The 16,942-nt window shown below is 43.0% G+C and overlaps 1 protein-coding gene across 3 annotated transcripts in view; it reads right to left on the reverse strand.

The window, feature by feature from the left end:
• Positions 1-16,340, reverse strand: part of LOC121531876 (enhancer of mRNA-decapping protein 4) — a 63,507-nt gene extending 47,167 nt beyond the window's left edge. For all 3 annotated transcript variants that reach the window (XM_041837402.2, XM_041837403.2, XM_041837401.2), the window contains exon 1: positions 16,142-16,340. In XM_041837402.2, the coding sequence (XP_041693336.1) occupies positions 16,142-16,229 (88 nt within the window). In that variant the 5' untranslated portion in view covers positions 16,230-16,340. The remainder of the gene's footprint in view (positions 1-16,141) is intronic.
• Positions 16,341-16,942: the final 602 nt, after the last annotated feature.

Below are 16,942 nucleotides of genomic sequence, written 5' to 3' on the forward strand. Positions count from 1 at the left end.
GCACGTTGTCTCTCCTCCCTTCTGCAGCGACCAGGGACCATAGCACAGCAAGTGTTTATCGCACTGTCCGTGCTGGAGCTGCAACATAATTACAGCCATTTAGTTTGTTAATGGTTTCTCTGACTGCAAAGTTCTGATATCAAAATCTCTCATTTGTTTAAGAAAAACATTCCCTATTCCCTCAACCCTTGCTCTCTATACGTGACAAATGTATGCATCACATGCACTTGACCAATAGGGCCGGACCTATAGCCTATCAATCATATCAATAAATTGGTTATAACAAACTCCAAACACACGACAGCAAAATAGGTGCAGAGGACATGAAAAAGAAACTTGAAATGGGGGAACGTTTACTGGTTGCGCAGGAGGGAAAAGGGAAGTTAGATGTGTGGAAGACATTTGACTTGGTTGTAGAAACTACTGGAGATCAAGAAAAAGGAGGGTATAGCAGCAAGCGCTGCGTGAATATTAGGCCTGTATGTGCCAAACAGGTGCTGTTAGACGACAATATAATGTATTAATATTTGGAACAGCGTAAACACTAAATCAATTATAAGTCTACCAGAGTCTGTTCAAACGAAATAAATATATATACTGTATACGAAGCCTTTATTACAGCAAAGACTAAAAACAGTTGCATGCATTCGTGAATTGCGGTTAAATGATTGTTTAGGCTAATTATTCAAAGCTCCCTTTATTTCATTTAAAACTAAAATGCTTGATTGCATTTCAAAGCATGAATGACTCGTATGCTGTGTGATGACATGAAAGGAGGATTGATACAGTAGACTATATTTAAGCAATAAGGCCTGAGGGGGGCGTGGTATATGGCCAATATACCACAAACCCCAGAGGAGCCTTATTGCTATTATAAAGTGGTTACCAACATAATTAGAACAGTAAAAATAAAAAATAGTTTTTATTTTATTTCACCTTTATTTAACCAGGTAAGCCAGTTGAGAACAAGTTCTCATTTACAACTGCGACCTGGCCAAGATAAAGCAAAGCAGTGCGATAAAATCAACACACAGTTACATATGGGATAAACAAAACAAAGTAAAAAACACAATAGAAGATCTATATACAGTGTGTGCAAATGTAGTAAATTATGGAGGTAAGGCAATAAATAGGCAAATAGTGCAAAATAGTTACAATTTCGTATTAACACTGGAATGATAGATGTGCAAAAGATGTTGTGCAAATAGAGATACTGGGGTGCAAATTAGCAAAATAAATAACAATATGGGGATGAGGTAGTTGGGTAGGCTAATTTCAGAATTGCTGTGTACAGGTGCAGTGATCGGTAAACTGCTCTGACAACTGATGCTTAAAGTTAGTGAGGGAGATAAGTCTCCAGCTTCAGAGATTTTTGCAGTTCGTTCCAGTCATTGGCAGCAGAGAACTGGAAGGAATGGCGGCCAAAGGAGGTGTTGGCTTTGGGGATGACCAGTGAGATATACCTGCTGGAGCGCAGACTACGGGTGGGTGTTGCTATGGTGACCAGTGAGCTAAGATAAGGCGGGGATTTGCCTAGCAGTGATTTATAGATGACCTGGAGCCAGTGGGTTTGGCGACGAATATGTAGTGAGGGCCAGCCAACAAGAGCGTACAGGTCACAATGGTGAGTAGTATATGGGCCTTTGGTGACAAAACGGATGGCACTGTGATAGACTATATATCCAATTTTCTGAGTAGAGTGTTGGAGGCTATTTTGTAAATGACATCGCCGAAGTCAAGGATCGGTAGGATAGCCAGTTTTACGAGGGCATGTTTGGCAGCATGAGTGAAGGAGGCTTTGTTGCGAAATAGGAAGCTGATTATAGATCTAACTTTTGATTGGAGATGCTTAATGTGAGTCTGGAAGGAGAGTTTACAGTCTAACCAGACACCTAGGTATTTGTAGTTGTCCACATACTCTAGGTCAGACCCGCCGAGAGTAGTGATTCTAGTCGGGTGGGCGGGTGCAAGCAGCGTTCGATTGAAAAGCATGCATTTAGTTTGACTAGTGTTTAAGAGCAGTTGGAGGCTACGGAAGGAGTGTTGTATGGCGTTGACGCTCGTTTGGAGGTTTGTTAACACAGTGTCCAATGAAGGGCTAGATGTTTACAAAATGGTGTCGTCCGCATAGAGGTGGATCCAAGCGTCACCAGCAGCAAGAGCGACATCATTGATATACACAGAGAATAGTCGGCCCGAGAATTGAACCCTGTGGCACCCCCATAGAGACTGCCAGAGGTCCAGACAACAGGCCCTCCGATTTGACACATTGAACTCTGAGAAGTAGTTGGTGAACCAGGCGAGGCAGTCATTTGAGAAACCAAGGCTATTTAGTCTGCCAATAAGAATGCAGTGGTTGACAGAGTCGAAAGCCTTGGCCAGGTCGATGAAGACGGCTGCGCAGTGCAGTCTTTTATCGATCACGGTTATAATATCGTTTAGGACCTTGAGCGTGGCTGAGGTGCACTCATGACCAGCTCGGAAACCGGATTGCATAGCGGAAAAGGTACGGTGGGATTCGAAATGGTCGGTGATCTGTTTGTTAACTTGGCTTTTAAATACTTTCGAAAGGCAGGGCAGGATGGATATAGGTCTGTAAGAGTTTGGAACTAGAGTGTCACCCCCTTTGAAGAGGGGGATGACCGCGGCAGCTTTCCAATCTCTGGGGATCTCAGACGTTAAGAAAGAGAGGTTGAACAGGCTAGTAATAGGGGTTGCGACAATTTTGGCGGCTAATTTTAGAAAGAAAGGGTCCAGATTGTCTAGCCCAGCTGATTTAATAGGGGTCCAGATTTTTCAGCTCTTTCAGAACATAAGCTGTCTGAATTTGTGTAAAGGAGAAGCGGGGGGTGCATGGACAAGTTGCAGCGGAGGGTGCAGAGCTGGTGGCCGGGGTAGTGGTAGCCAGGTGGAAAGCATGGCCAGCCGTAGCAAAATGCTTGTTGAAATTCTCGATTATTATAGATTTATCGGTGGTGACAGTGTTTCCTAGCCTCAGTGTAGTGGGCAGTTGGGAGGAGGTGCTGTAGCAAGCGGCAACAGTGAGAGACTTATTTCTGGAAAGGTGGATTTTTAGAAGTAGAAGTTCAAACTGTTTGGGCACAGACCTGGATAGTATGATAGCCTGCAGAGCACTATCTCTACAGTAGATTGCAACCCCACCCCCTTTGGCAGTTCTATCTAGACGGAAAATGTTGTAGTTGGGCATGGAAATTTCAGAATTTTTGCTGGCCTTCCTAAGCCAGGATTCAGACACTGCTAGAACATCAGGGTTGTAGAGTGTGCTAACGCAGTGAATAACTACAACTTAGGGAGGAGGCTTCTGATGTTAACGTGCAAGAAACCAAGGCTTTTACGGTTACAGAAGTCAACAAATGATAACGTCTGGTGAGTAGGAGTAATACTGGGGGCTACAGGGCCTGGGTTAACCTCTACATCACCAGAGGAACAGAGGAGGAGTAGAATAAGGATACGGCTAAAGGCTTTAAGAACTGATCTTCTAGTGCGTTGGGTACAGAGAATAAAAGGGGCAGATTTCCGGCCGTTGTAGAATAGATTCAGGGCATTATGTACAGACAAGGATATGAGTACAGTGGAGGTAAACCTAAGCGTTGGGTAACAATGAAAGAGATAGCGTCACTGGAGGCACCGATTGAGTCGGTCTCCGCGTGTATGGGGGGTGGGACAAAGGAGCTATCTAAGACAGGTTGAGCTGGACTGAGGGCTCTACAGTGAAATAGTACAATAAGAAATAACCGAAACAGCAATAAGCAAGGCATATTGACATGGGAGAGAGGCATAAAGTAATCACAGGTGTTATTCGAGAGAGCTAAGACAACAGTTGGTAAGAGGCGAAACATAAACAGGATGCGGTACCGTATAAAGGAACAGTCCAGCAGGCATCAGCTGTATAGCTGAGTTATCATAAGGTCCAGTGAACAGCAATAGGAGAGTTCGGAGGTAGTTTGGGGGCTGCTACAACACTGGCGAGCAAGAGGCACAGCTTGCGTGTGCTAGCGGGCCGGGGCTAGCAGATGGATCTTCGTGGTCGACGTTGGAACGGGAAGCCTGTTGAAAACCACATCAGACGATTTCGTCTGCAGACCAGTCGTGTTGGATCGGTGGGGCTCCGTGTCAACACTAGGAGGTCCCGTCCGATTGACAGAGAGGTAGATAGCCGGGAGATGGGCCTGGCTCGAGGCTAGCTCAAGGCTAACTGGTGCTTGCTAAGGGGCAATGGTAATTAGCCAACGACAACAGCCATTCGGTTGCCGCTAGCTAGTTGCGATGATCCGGCGTTAGGGTCCAGTGATTCCGGCAGAAAATCCGATATGCTCTGGGTCGATAGCTAGAGCTGGCTGGTGGGTAGTGCAGGCCACGGACAATGGTTTAGATCACTAACGGTGGCTAATAGCAAGTAGCTAGCTAGCTGGCTACAACAGCCATTCGGTTGCAGCTAGACTAGTTTCAGCTTAAGGTTCTTGATAAAAGTTATAAAGAAATAATAGATCCTTTCCACGTTGGGTGAGGCGGGTTGCAGGAAAGCATATTTAGTTAAAGACTGAAAAGTAAAAAAGTAAAATTGAGAAATACATACAAAATAGACAAAAAAACAAAAAACTGGCTATTTACACGAGGACACGACAGAAAACACGACCACACTGCTACGCCATCTTGGAATCCTATACGGTCTGATATCCCAAGGCTTTCAGACAATCAGCATTCAGGGCTCAAACCACCCAGTTCATAAATTGAAATATAGGCCTAAGTACGTTATGGCATTAAGACTAAAAAGGATGCGCTCTTAGGCCTACAGCTCAATGGTGATTATACAAAGTTACTACCATACGAAGTCTACCAATGATAATGACATTACTTATAAATATAATGATCATCATAACAATAAGGTGGTGGTCAAGAAAAAGGATGGTATAGGAGCGAGAGCTGCATGCATACTATGTGACGAACAGGTGCTGTTAGACTACAATTTAATTTTCTACCCGTTTAGAACAGTGTAAACACTAAATAATTAAGTAATACCAGTGTTCTAAGGAAATAAAACAATTGTAAAGCCTTTATTGCAGCATAGCAAAGATTAAAAACAGCTGAATTTGTGAAATTGATTTATCCAACATTTTGCAGCTGGTTAACTTTGCTATTATGCACATAGCAACATCTTGGGAAAGGCGCCAATTCAACAGTGCACTGAAGATTATGTTTCAGAACCGCAGACAGCGACCGCTATCCAACGCGGGAGAAAGCGCATTTGTTATAAAATAACATTTATGGGTGTAGCCCCATTACTCTTACATAATATAAAGAAATACAATTTAAGTGGCACATGTCTTAGAGTGCTGGACTGTGCCCTCCTGTGGCCTCCGCAATGGATTAGTCCACTGAGATAGGCGCGAATCAGACCGGTGTCTTGTGCACCATGAAAAATTATAATTTGCGACTGCAGTCTATCAACCAAACAATCGACCAGACGACTAAATGGGGTCAGCCCCAAAATCAACATGGGGAGCCGTTTGGTCAGCATGTTAACGGCACTTGCTTTACATTTGGGCTCATATCGCATAAATATCATAACATGAAGTATTGGGATTTTTAGACATGGGTACCTGCCACAATGTTTTCAAATATATTATGCATTTTGACGACCACATTGACATTTAGTGAAAACAGATTTGTTTACTGCAGGTTTTATTTTTTATTCTCTCAGTGTCAATTGTTTGTTGGGGGGGTGCAACTCAATATTAGGAAGGTGTTCCTAAAGTTTGGTATACTCAGTGTATACTATCACAAAAATTTATGCACGCACGACTGTAAGTCGCTTTGGATAAAAGCGTCTGCTAAATGGCATATTATTATTATTATTATTATTATCTTAAATTGTCATGTTGAATTACTTTACCATATTAAAATCGTATATTGCGCCAATTACCCTAATGTCGACAGTTTGTGTTACTATCTTACACAAGCTTGTATTTTTCACCCCATAGAATTGAGTGGAATTACACATCCTTTTTACCTCAGATTGGTGATGTTAGTATAAAAATATATAATCCCAACAGGACCCTGAACAGCTTCTACCCCCAAGCCCTTTTCACACCAACTGACTCATAACATACGCTGCTGCTACTGTTTACCATCTGTCACTTTATTCCTAGTTATACGTACATATCTTCCTCAATTGTGTTACTCATTGTGTATCTAAACTCAGCAAAAAAAGAAACGTCCTCTCACTGTCAACAGCGTTTATTTTCAGCAAACTTAACATGTGTAAATATTTGTATGAACATAACAAGATTCAACAACGGACATAAACTGAACAAGTTCCACAGACATGTGACTAACAGAAATTGAATAATGTGTCCTTGAACAAAGGGGGGGTCAAAATCAAAAGTAACAGTCAGTATCTGGTGTGGCCACCAGCTGCATTAAGTACTGCAGTGCATCTCCTCCTCATGGACTGCACCAGATTTGCCAGTTCTTGATGTGAGATGTTACCCCACTCTTCCACCAAGGCACTTGCAAGTTCCCGGACATTTCTGGGGGGGGAATGGCCCTAGCCTTCACCCTCCGATCCAACAGGTCCCAGACGTGCTCAATGGGATTGAGATCCGGGCTCTTCGCTGGCCATGGCAGAACACTGACATTCCTGTCTTGCAGGAAATCACGCACAGAACGAGCAGTATGGCTGGTGGCATTGTCATGCTGGAGGGTAATGTCAGGATGAGCCTGCAGGAAGGGTACCACATGAGGGAGGAGGATGTCTTCCCTGTAACGCACAGCGTTGAGATTGGCTGTAATGACAACAAGCTCAATCCGATGATGCTGTGACACACCGCCCCAGACCATAACGGTCCCTCCACCAAATCGATCCCGCTCCAGAGTACAGGCCTCGGTGTAGCGCTCATTCCTTCGACGATGTCACTGGTGAGACAAAACTGCGACTCGTCAGTGAAGAGCACTTTTTGCCAGTCCTGTCTGGTCCAGCGACGGTGGGTTTGTGCCCATAGGCAACGTTGTTGCCGGTGATGTCTGGTGAGGACCTGCCTTACAACAAGCCTACAAGCCCTCAGTCCAGCCTCTATCAGCCTATTGAGGACAGTCTGAGCACTGATGGAGGGATTATGCGTTCCTGGTGTAACTCGGGCAGTTGTTGTTGCCATCCTGTACCTGTCTTGCAGGTGTGATGTTCGGATGTACCGATCCTGTGCAGGTGTTGTTACACGTGGTTTGCCACTGCGAGGACGATCAGCGCTGTCTTAGGCGTCTCACAGTACATTGCAATTTATTGCCCTGGCCACATCTGCAGTCCTCATGCCTCCTTGCAGCATGCCTAAGGCACGTTCACGCAGATGAGCAGGGACCCTGGGCATCTTTCTTTTGGTGTTTTTCAGAGTCAGTAGAAAGGCCTCTTTAGTGTCATAAGTTTTCATAACTGTGACCTTAATTGTCTACCATCTGTAAGCTGTTAGTGTCTTAACGACCGTTCCACAGGTGCATGTTCATTAATTGAAGATCTATGAAGTTATTTGGATTTTTACTAATTATCTTTGAAAGACAGGATCGTTTATTTTTTTTGCTGAGTATATTATTACTTTCATTATTATTCAGTCTTCTCTATTATTTCTCGATGTTCTTTCTCTCTGAATTGTTGGGAAGGGCCCGTAAGTAAGCATTTCACTGTTAGTCCACACCGGTTGCTTACGAAGCATGTGATAAATAAAATTGGATTCAACATTTTTATTTGATCTATTGATTTTGTCACACGCGCCATAATGTGCAGGATTGGCCAGGAATTGCCCACATTTTTTGGGGGGCAGTCTCTCTATAAAAGTCGCAGGCCACACAAATCAATACGTGGAATTGACAGTCAAACTATCACTTAAATAGCAGCCAACCATAGTCACTGTTGAATTCCTATGCCGCGTCATGATTTGTTTAAGTGAACTAACAAAGTGGAATTTTCCCTTATCAACATTCCAAAATATAGATACAAGCCTTCTACAAGTTCTCATAAACCAACAACGTATAGGTTATTCCAAGTTTCCTTGTGGCCTTTGAATAGTGTTAGTTTAAACAGCGCTACACCCCAAACATCTGCCCCGTTCTATTGATTTCAGCGTGATATAGATGGAAGTGATTAACAAAAAAAATATGTTGCATTACACTTACAGCGTTGGCGAGCGACCCACTTGAATACAAATGCAACACTTCAAAATGTAGCTAGCTGCCAAATTATCCCAAAACGTGTTATGATTTATTTATGTTGATGATATACCAGAAAATCACCTAAAAACGGGTTTAACCAGCCTACATTTAGTCCATTTTTGGGCTACCTGCTGCCTAGTTATTTAGCTAGGTAGTTAGCTAGCTACTTATTTATATTAATTAAAACCGATGTGTTAGGTAGCTGTTGCGCACTTTAAAATAGTAACGTTAGCCAACTTACCTAACTAGCGCCGTCTATAGCTAACTAGCTACGTAAACGTACAGCTAGTTTGATAACGTTGCAAACTACCAAGCAAGCAAGCAAGCAAACATCTAACCTGTAGCTAGTCTAGTAACGTTAGTTAGCCAAGTTAGCTAGCCAACATCAATTACTTAATGTTTTACTAGCTAGCTAACATTAATTCGCTAAAGTTAATTGGCATGATAGGGACGGCACGTTCTGCTAAAGTTATGCCTCGATCAGACCGACAGAGTCACTGTATCAATGCTGCATAATAAATTCTGAAATGACAGTTTATTCATTATGTAAACCAACATTTGTACTGCATATGTGTGCAACAAAAGTTTAACATTCACCTTTTGCTACTATTTCTGTCAAGTCCACGCATACAATTTGATTTATCCAACATATGCAGCACACAGAACGTTGGGTTACGGATGTAACCTTGGTCCTCTGATTAGAGTAACGGCTCGCCAGTCGACCTACAGGAACTCCTTCCCCTTCACGCGATGTGATTGAGATGCTTAATATCAAAAGGTGTTTACAGTCATGCCACACCCTTACTGTACCCACGTGACTAGTCACTATAAAAAGGTGGTGGGGCGTGACATACTGTCTATTACTTCACTTGAACCCCACGGAGGTGGAGGAACGACATGAAAGCTTGGTGACTCGTTATCTACTCAGAGAACAAAGGTTATATCTGTAAACCAATGTTCTTTCGTTTTCGTAATGGGTTGCCAAACAACCTATGGGAGAGCCTGTACCAAAGAGGTCGTTCGGACAACAGAGTGGGATAACACCACTTAACTTTGTCCAGATGAGTCCCTGGGACATTGATTGTATCCACCACAGGATGCAACAGAATATAATTACCCAACAGGGTAACACATAATTTCAACTGTGGTATACAACCGTATACACACGCAAGCTGAAAGCTAGAACTTACATGATTCTTTAGTTGGGTGCAACAGCACCAAGAGTGGAAGGCCTCTGTAAAGAACAGCCATCTCACTGATGGTTGATAAGTATTTTTTTAGTGATCCAGTTGACATTTTAGTCATTTAGCAGACACTCTTATCCAGAGCGACTTACAATTAGTGAATGCATACATTTCTCATACTGGCCCCCCGTGGGAAACGAACCCACAACCCTTGCGTTGCAAGCGCCATGCTCTACCAACTGAGCTACAGAAGGGCCAATGTATGAATGTACAAGGTTGACGGTACGCTCACTTATCTGGGTTGAGCGAGCATGCCGTGTCCAGAACCACAGTGATGGTGTGGACATAACATAGATTCTGTAGTACCTCATGAAAGTCATGGGCGTTGCCCAAATTGCAGCAGCACAGAGAGTGTCTAGGGAGGCCCCTCTGAAAAGGGCCCATGAAGTGGCCATACCCATGAACAATTGTGCTACCACGCTGTCTGGAGTTGATCTACCTGCTACAGCGTATGATTTTGACACTGCATTGGTAATCCAAATGTGCCAGTCTCTGCTCCCCTCCATACACCATTGTATGCAGGCAAAGTGTATGCAACTCATGACTATCCTGTGAGGAGTGGGGAGGCAGGTGAAATGCCGCTATGATTAACCCTCCAGAGCACGTGCCAAACTCATTCCATGGAGGGCCGAATGTCTGCCGGTTTTCGCTCCTCCCTTGTACTTGATTGATGAATGAAGGCCACTTATTAGTAAGACACTCCCCACACCTGGTTGTCTAGGACTTAATTGAAAGGAAAAAATAAAAACCTGCAGACACTAGGAATGAGTTTCCTTCATGGAATGAGTTTGACACCCCTGTTCGGCCTTACTGCTATTAGCCCATAGAGAAATCAAAAGGAAGTTTGTTGTGAAGTGTCTGTAATATATCAGACAGAGAAAAAGAGCAGGCACCTATTTAACCCCTTACTTTAGGCACTAAACTACTTCCATATACAGTTGAAGTCGGAAGTTTACATACACCTTAGCCAAATACATTTAAACCCAGTTTCACAATTCCTGACATTTAATCCTAGTAAAAATTCCCTGTCTTCGGGTCAGTTAGGATCACCACTTTATTTTAAGAATGTGAAATGTCAGAATAATAGTAGAGAGAATGATTTATTTCAGCTTTTATTTCTTTCATCACATTCCCAGTGGGTCAGAAGTTTACATACACTCAATTAGTATTTGGTAGCATTGCCTTTAAATTGTTTAACTTGGGTCAAACGTTTCGGGTAGCCTTCCACAGGCTTCCCACAATAAGTTGGGTGAATTTTGGCCCATTCCTCCTGACAGAGCTGGTGTAACTGAGTCAGGTTTGTAGGCCTCCTTGCTCGCACACAATTTTTCAGTTCTGCCCACAAATGTTCTATAGGATTGAGGTCAGGGCTTTGTGATGGCCACTCCAATACCTTGACTTTGTTGTCCTTAAGCCATTTTGCCACAACTTTGGAAGTATGCTTGGGGTCATTGTCCATTTGGAAGACCAATTTGCGACCAAGCTTTAACTTCCTGACTGATGTCTTGAGATGTTGCTTCAATATATCCACATAATTTTCCTTCCTCATGATGCCATCTATTTTGTGAAGTGCACCAGTCCCTCCTGCAGCCAAGCACCCCCACAGCATGATGCTGCCACCCCCCTGCTTCATGGTTGGGATGGTGTTCTTCAGCTTGTAAGCTACCCCTTTTTTCCTCCAAAAAGTACGATCTTTGTCCCCATGTGCAGTTGCAAACCGTAGTCTGGCTTTTTTATGGCGGTTTTGGAGCAGTGGCTTCTCTCCTTGCTGAGCGGCCTTTCAGGTTATGTCGATATAGGACACGTCTTTTTGTGGATATAGATACTTTTGTACCCGTTTCCTCCAGCATCTTTACAAGGTCCTTTGCTGTTGTTCTGGGATTGATTTGCACTTTTCGCACCAAAGTACGTTAATCTCTAGGAGACAGAACGCGTCTCCTTCCTGAGCGGTATGACGGCTGCGTGGTCCCATGGTGTTCATACTTGCGTACTATTGTTTGTACAGATGAACGTGATACCTTTAGGCGTTTGGATATTGCTCCCAAGGATGAACCAGACTTGTGGAGGTCTACATTTTTTTTTCCTGAGGTCTTGGCTGATTTCTTTTGATTTTCCCATGATGTCAAGCAGAGGCACTGAGTTTGAAGGTAGGCCTTGAAATACATCCACAGGTATGCCTCCAATTGACTCAAATGATGTCAATTAGCCTATCAGAAGCTTCTAAAGCCATGACACCATTTTCTGGAATTTTCCAAGCTGTTTAAAGGCACAGTCAACTTAGTGTATGTAAACTTCTGACCCACTGGAATTGTGATACAGTGAATTATAAGTGAAATAATCTGTCTATAAACAATTGTTGGAAAAATTACTTTTGTCATGCACAAAGTAGATGTCCTAACCGACTTGCCAAAACTATAGTTTGTTAACAAGAAATGTGTGGAGTGGTTGAAAAACGAGTTTTAATGACTCCAACCTAAGTGTATGTAAACTTCCGACTTCAACTGTATACTTCCATTAATTTGTTTAACTTGTACCGGGGTACCTTCAAACGAGTCTTTGTGAGGCTTGTGTTTGTCCTAGAGCAAAACAACCAACATGTACACTACCATTCGCAAGTTTGGACACACCTACTCATTCAAGGGTTTTTCTTTATTTGTAATATTATTTACATTGTAGAATAATAGTGAAGACATCAAAACTATGAAATAACACATGGAATCATGTAGTAACCAAAAAAAGTGTTAAACAAATCAAAATATATTTGCCTTGATGACAGCTTTGCACACACTTGGCATTCTCTCAACCAGCTTCATGAGGTAGTCACCTGGAATGGATTTCAATTAAACAGGTTTGCCTTCTTAAAAAGTTAATTTGTGGAATTTCTTTCCTTCTTAATTTGTTTGAGCCAATCAGTTGTGTTGTGACAATGTAGGGGGGTATACAGAAGATAGCCCTATTTGGTAAAAGACCAAGTCCATATTACAGCAAGAACAGCTCAAATAAGCAAAGAGAAACAACAGTGCATCATTACTTTAAGACAAGGTCAGTCAATACGGAAAATTTCAAGAACTTTGAATGTTTCTTCAAGTGCAGTCGCAAAAACCATCAAGCGCTATGATGAAACTGGCTCTCATGAGGACCGTCACAGGAATGGAAGACCCAGAGTTACCTCTGCTGTAGAGGATAAGTTCATTAGAGTTACCAGCCTCAGAAATTGCAGCCCAAATAAATGCTTCACAGAGTTCAAGTAACAGACACATCTCAACATCAACTGTTGACTGTGAGTCAGGCCTTCATGGTCAAATTGCTGCAGAGAAACCACTACTAAAGGACACCAATAAGAAGAAGAGACTTGCTTGGGCCAAGACTTGCTTGGGCCAGGTTTCTTTTTTTTTCTCAGGCAATTAACACGAGCAATGGACATTAGACCGGTGGAAATGTGTCCTTTGGTCTGGAGTCCAAATTGGAGATTTTTGGTTCCAACCGCCGTGGCTTTGTGAGACGCGGTGTGGGTGAACGGATGATCTACGCATGTGTATTACCCTCCGTAAAGCATGGAGGAGGAGGTGTTATGGTGTGGGGGTGCTTTGCTGGTGACACTGTCTGTGATTTATTTAGAATTCAAGGCACACTTAACCAGCATGGCTACCACAGCATTCTGCAGTGATACGCCATCCCATCTGGTTTGGGCTTAGTGGGACTATAATTTGTTTTTCAACAGGACAACGACCCAACACACCTCCAGGCTGTGTAAGGGCTATTTTACCAAGAAGGAGAGTGATGGAGTGCCGCATCAGATGACCTGGCCTCCACAATCCCAAGACCTCAACCCAATTGAGATGGTTTGGGATGAGTCGGACAGCAGAGTGAAGGAAAAGCAGCCAAACAAGTGCTCAGCATGTGGGAACACCTTCAAGAATGTTGGAAAGCATTCCAGGTGAATCTGGTTGAGAGAATGCCAAGAGTGTGCAAAGCTGTAATCAAGGCAAAGGGTGGCTATTTGAAGAATCTCAAATTTAAAATATATTTTGATTTCTTTAACACTTTTATGATTACTACATGATTCCATATGTGTTATTTCATAGCTTTGATGTCGTCACTATTATTCTACAATGTAGAAAATAGTCAAAATAAAGAAAAAACCCTGGAATGAGTAGGTGTCCAAACTTTTGACTGGTACTTTACGTATGTGCTCGTCAGAGACTCACCTTCCCATAGATGGGTAATATTAGTCTGTAGCCCAAACTGTTCGGACGCTACAGACAGAAGTTGGCAGATCTGCAGTACCGACTTCAGACGAGTCCCGTGATGCTTGTGGGGGTCGTAGAGCAAAACTGAGAACGCCATGGTGTTTGTGAGAGTCTCATAATTCTATATAGGTGTCATAATATTTTGAAGGCCAAACCGTTCGGGTGCTACAGACGTTTGTGAGAAAACCGATTTTCTGGATGTCTCATGGTCTGACAATCGTCGCTCCGCCCACAAAGCGTGCAAGTCGAGATTTCAATGCTCTTGGTTTGAATATCTGACAGTGAGTGCAAGAGCTGCTACCCTGTGCAGCCGCTTGAGCATGTTCAACTCCCAAGCAAAGAACGCAAAGTGTGTGGTCATCTGAGACTGGGAATAGTTTCACACACTATTGACATGGGTGGAACGACATCCTGTGTACAGCACTGAGTCAGTGTGCAAAGAACGGATTTTCACATCAGAGAAGTGTGTTACAAGAAAACGTACAGTTGGCTCCGACCCGTCGTGCTTCAGGGTCGAGACTCCTGCCTAAACTGGCACAATCAAGCGTGGACTGTCAGTCTCTGCGTTAGTTGACTTGGTCAAGCGAGGACCGGTAGCCTACAGCACTGCTGAGCTCTGTGATCACAGCCAAACGAAGGAGTGGTAATGCTGTATCAACGGGTTGGTGTGGCAGTCAAGCGGGTACCGGTACAGCACCTTGGGTCAACAAGCGCCAATAACAGGTATAAACTAATTAGCTTGGTAGCTATGTGTGGCTAACTTCACTAGCTAGCTACAAGCTAACTTCTGAGGTAACGGGATATACCCGAAGCTAACTAGCTAGCTAACACACAAGGATGGAAATGCCTGCAAAAAGCAGTGAGCATGTAAAGGCAGGCACAATAACGAGAGAGGGGGAGTAGATTAGATAAAAATTAACTACTTATGCACTTCCGAGTCGTTGAAGAATCGTAATTCTGTAATTAAGAAATCCGAAGGGGATTGATAGCAATCTCGTAATGTAAAACACAACATGAGAGTGAAGAAAAGACAGTATGTCACGCCACACAGCCTTTTATAGTGACAGGTCTTGTGGGTACAGTAAGTGTGTGGTGTGACTAAACATTTCATATTAAGCATCTCAAACACATCACGTGAAGGGGAAGGATTTTCCATAGGTAATTTGGCGACCCGTTAAGGCGTCCACATGCTTCCCATCCGAAACAGTTTGTGCATATATTATGATGACATTTTGTTACGTTGTTTGTTTTGGCAAGTGTTTTTTCGGCTGTTGGTGCACCCAACATTTTTAGCGATGCAAGCCGAAGTCAGTAGCCAAAGTCTACGCACCTTCGTCTGTGATTGGTCAACAGTAGGGATTCTTCAATATAGTGTGTTGTCATTCAACGAGAAAACTAGTTTTCATGCAAAAAAAATACTTGAGAATTACTGCACCAAACATCTTAGTTAGATGTAAAATTGTACGACTAGGGTCTCCTCTGCAAAAACATAAAAATTAATGAGATTTCTTTAGATTAATTCTGACTATTTTGAGTAAGGCTACGACGTCTCAATATGGAGAAAGTACTACTGCCACTTTTTTCTCGTTTTTCAAGCGAAGGTCTTTTAAGGGAGTATGTGAGCACACTCATTCGGTTCACTTGCCGAGTTCGCATGCTGATGACTTTACAGAAACGAAAGAGAACAAGGCAAACTGCAGCGTTCCTTTGGTAATGAATGTACTTCTGTCTGTGTGATCCAGGCTGTATGCCTCGAACACACCAACAGCGTTTGGCGCAAAATGGTACACAGCATCATTTAGATCTGTGTGCAACAAAAGTTCAACTTTCACCTTCTACTACCATTTCCGTCAAGCCATCTATGCATATAATTTGATGCATACGTTCAATAAATCCAACGTATTCACCACACAGAACTCACTGCAACACTGCAAGGCAAACGCAGCCGTTCTATTGGAAATGAATGTACTTCTGGTGTACCAAAATCCCAAACCCTATCGGTGTGATCGAGGCGTTAGCTAACCGTGGTGCAACTTGGGGACTAAACTAGCTAACATTAGCTAACGTAATAGTACATTTGGCAAGCGTAACGTCGTTAAGTTAACTAAAGTAGTTAGTAAGCTAAATTAACTAATACGCTAGCAACCTTAGTCAGTTAGCTAACGTTAGCTTAACTAGTAGTCAGCTAACTTAACTAGCTAATATGTTCGCAAGTTGTAAATTAGCTATTTTCACAAGTCATTAGCTAACTAGCTAGGAACGAATGTGAACATACTCAGCTAGCTCGCAATTCGCAGCGTCCGTCCATAACTTTTGATAGCAAGCTAACGTTAGATAACTTACTTAACTAGAACTTTGTACAAAGGTAGCTAGTAGAATTAGCTTGCAATGCGGCCTAAAAGCGCTTTTCATTCCAATTAAACTTACCAACGCTGTTCCCGGGTCGGTCCAGTTTTAATATATCACGAAGATGCTGGGTTGCACCCTCTATATCTATGTTTGAATTTGAAGCCATAGGTAAGGGATGGCGGAAACTGGGTCGTCAGAGGGGAGCAAAATTATTTATATTTTCGTTCTTTGCTGTCAGTGTTGAATTCCTTTTCCCCAACGCCACTAACCGTCTAAACTTCCGCTGGGTGTTCATGCATTTCTCTCCCCAGCAAAAGCTAGTGCGCTGTATCGTTCCTAGGATACTGTCTGCTCTACATTCCAGCCCAAGTTTTGGCAGCATAGGTGGCATGGCAGCCTGTCTACCCTTCTGTCTGTTTAGCGAACACGTTCAACTCCTAGTACTCCGTGTCATATGCCAAAGATGGTTTAGCATGACAGGACTGGAATGATATCTGAACAGACTGGTACCCAGACTAGTGGCATGGCATGTACAATATTTATCCAACCGTAGCTAGGTTTCCATCCAATTTGCGACAGATCTTCATGCGAATATTCAAAAATCTACATAAAACAATATGCGCATTTCCCCACCAGAGATGTTTCCATCAAACGGACTTTTTGCGAATAAAAGGCTGTTCGTGATGACGTGGTGCACATACAATTTAACTTTTGCCGTTAAATTCCCATGTACCGAATGCAAAATACAAGTTAAATGGGTTTCCATTGCATTTCCAAATCTACAGATGGTTTTGTCACAAAAACTGTTGCGTTATATAGCAAATGTGCCCACTCTTGTTTTGGCACATGCGCTATATCCAACAGCTCGCTGATACAGTG

This window comes from Coregonus clupeaformis, chromosome 19 (assembly GCF_020615455.1).
Source record: "Coregonus clupeaformis isolate EN_2021a chromosome 19, ASM2061545v1, whole genome shotgun sequence".
Classification (NCBI taxonomy): domain Eukaryota; kingdom Metazoa; phylum Chordata; class Actinopteri; order Salmoniformes; family Salmonidae; genus Coregonus; species Coregonus clupeaformis.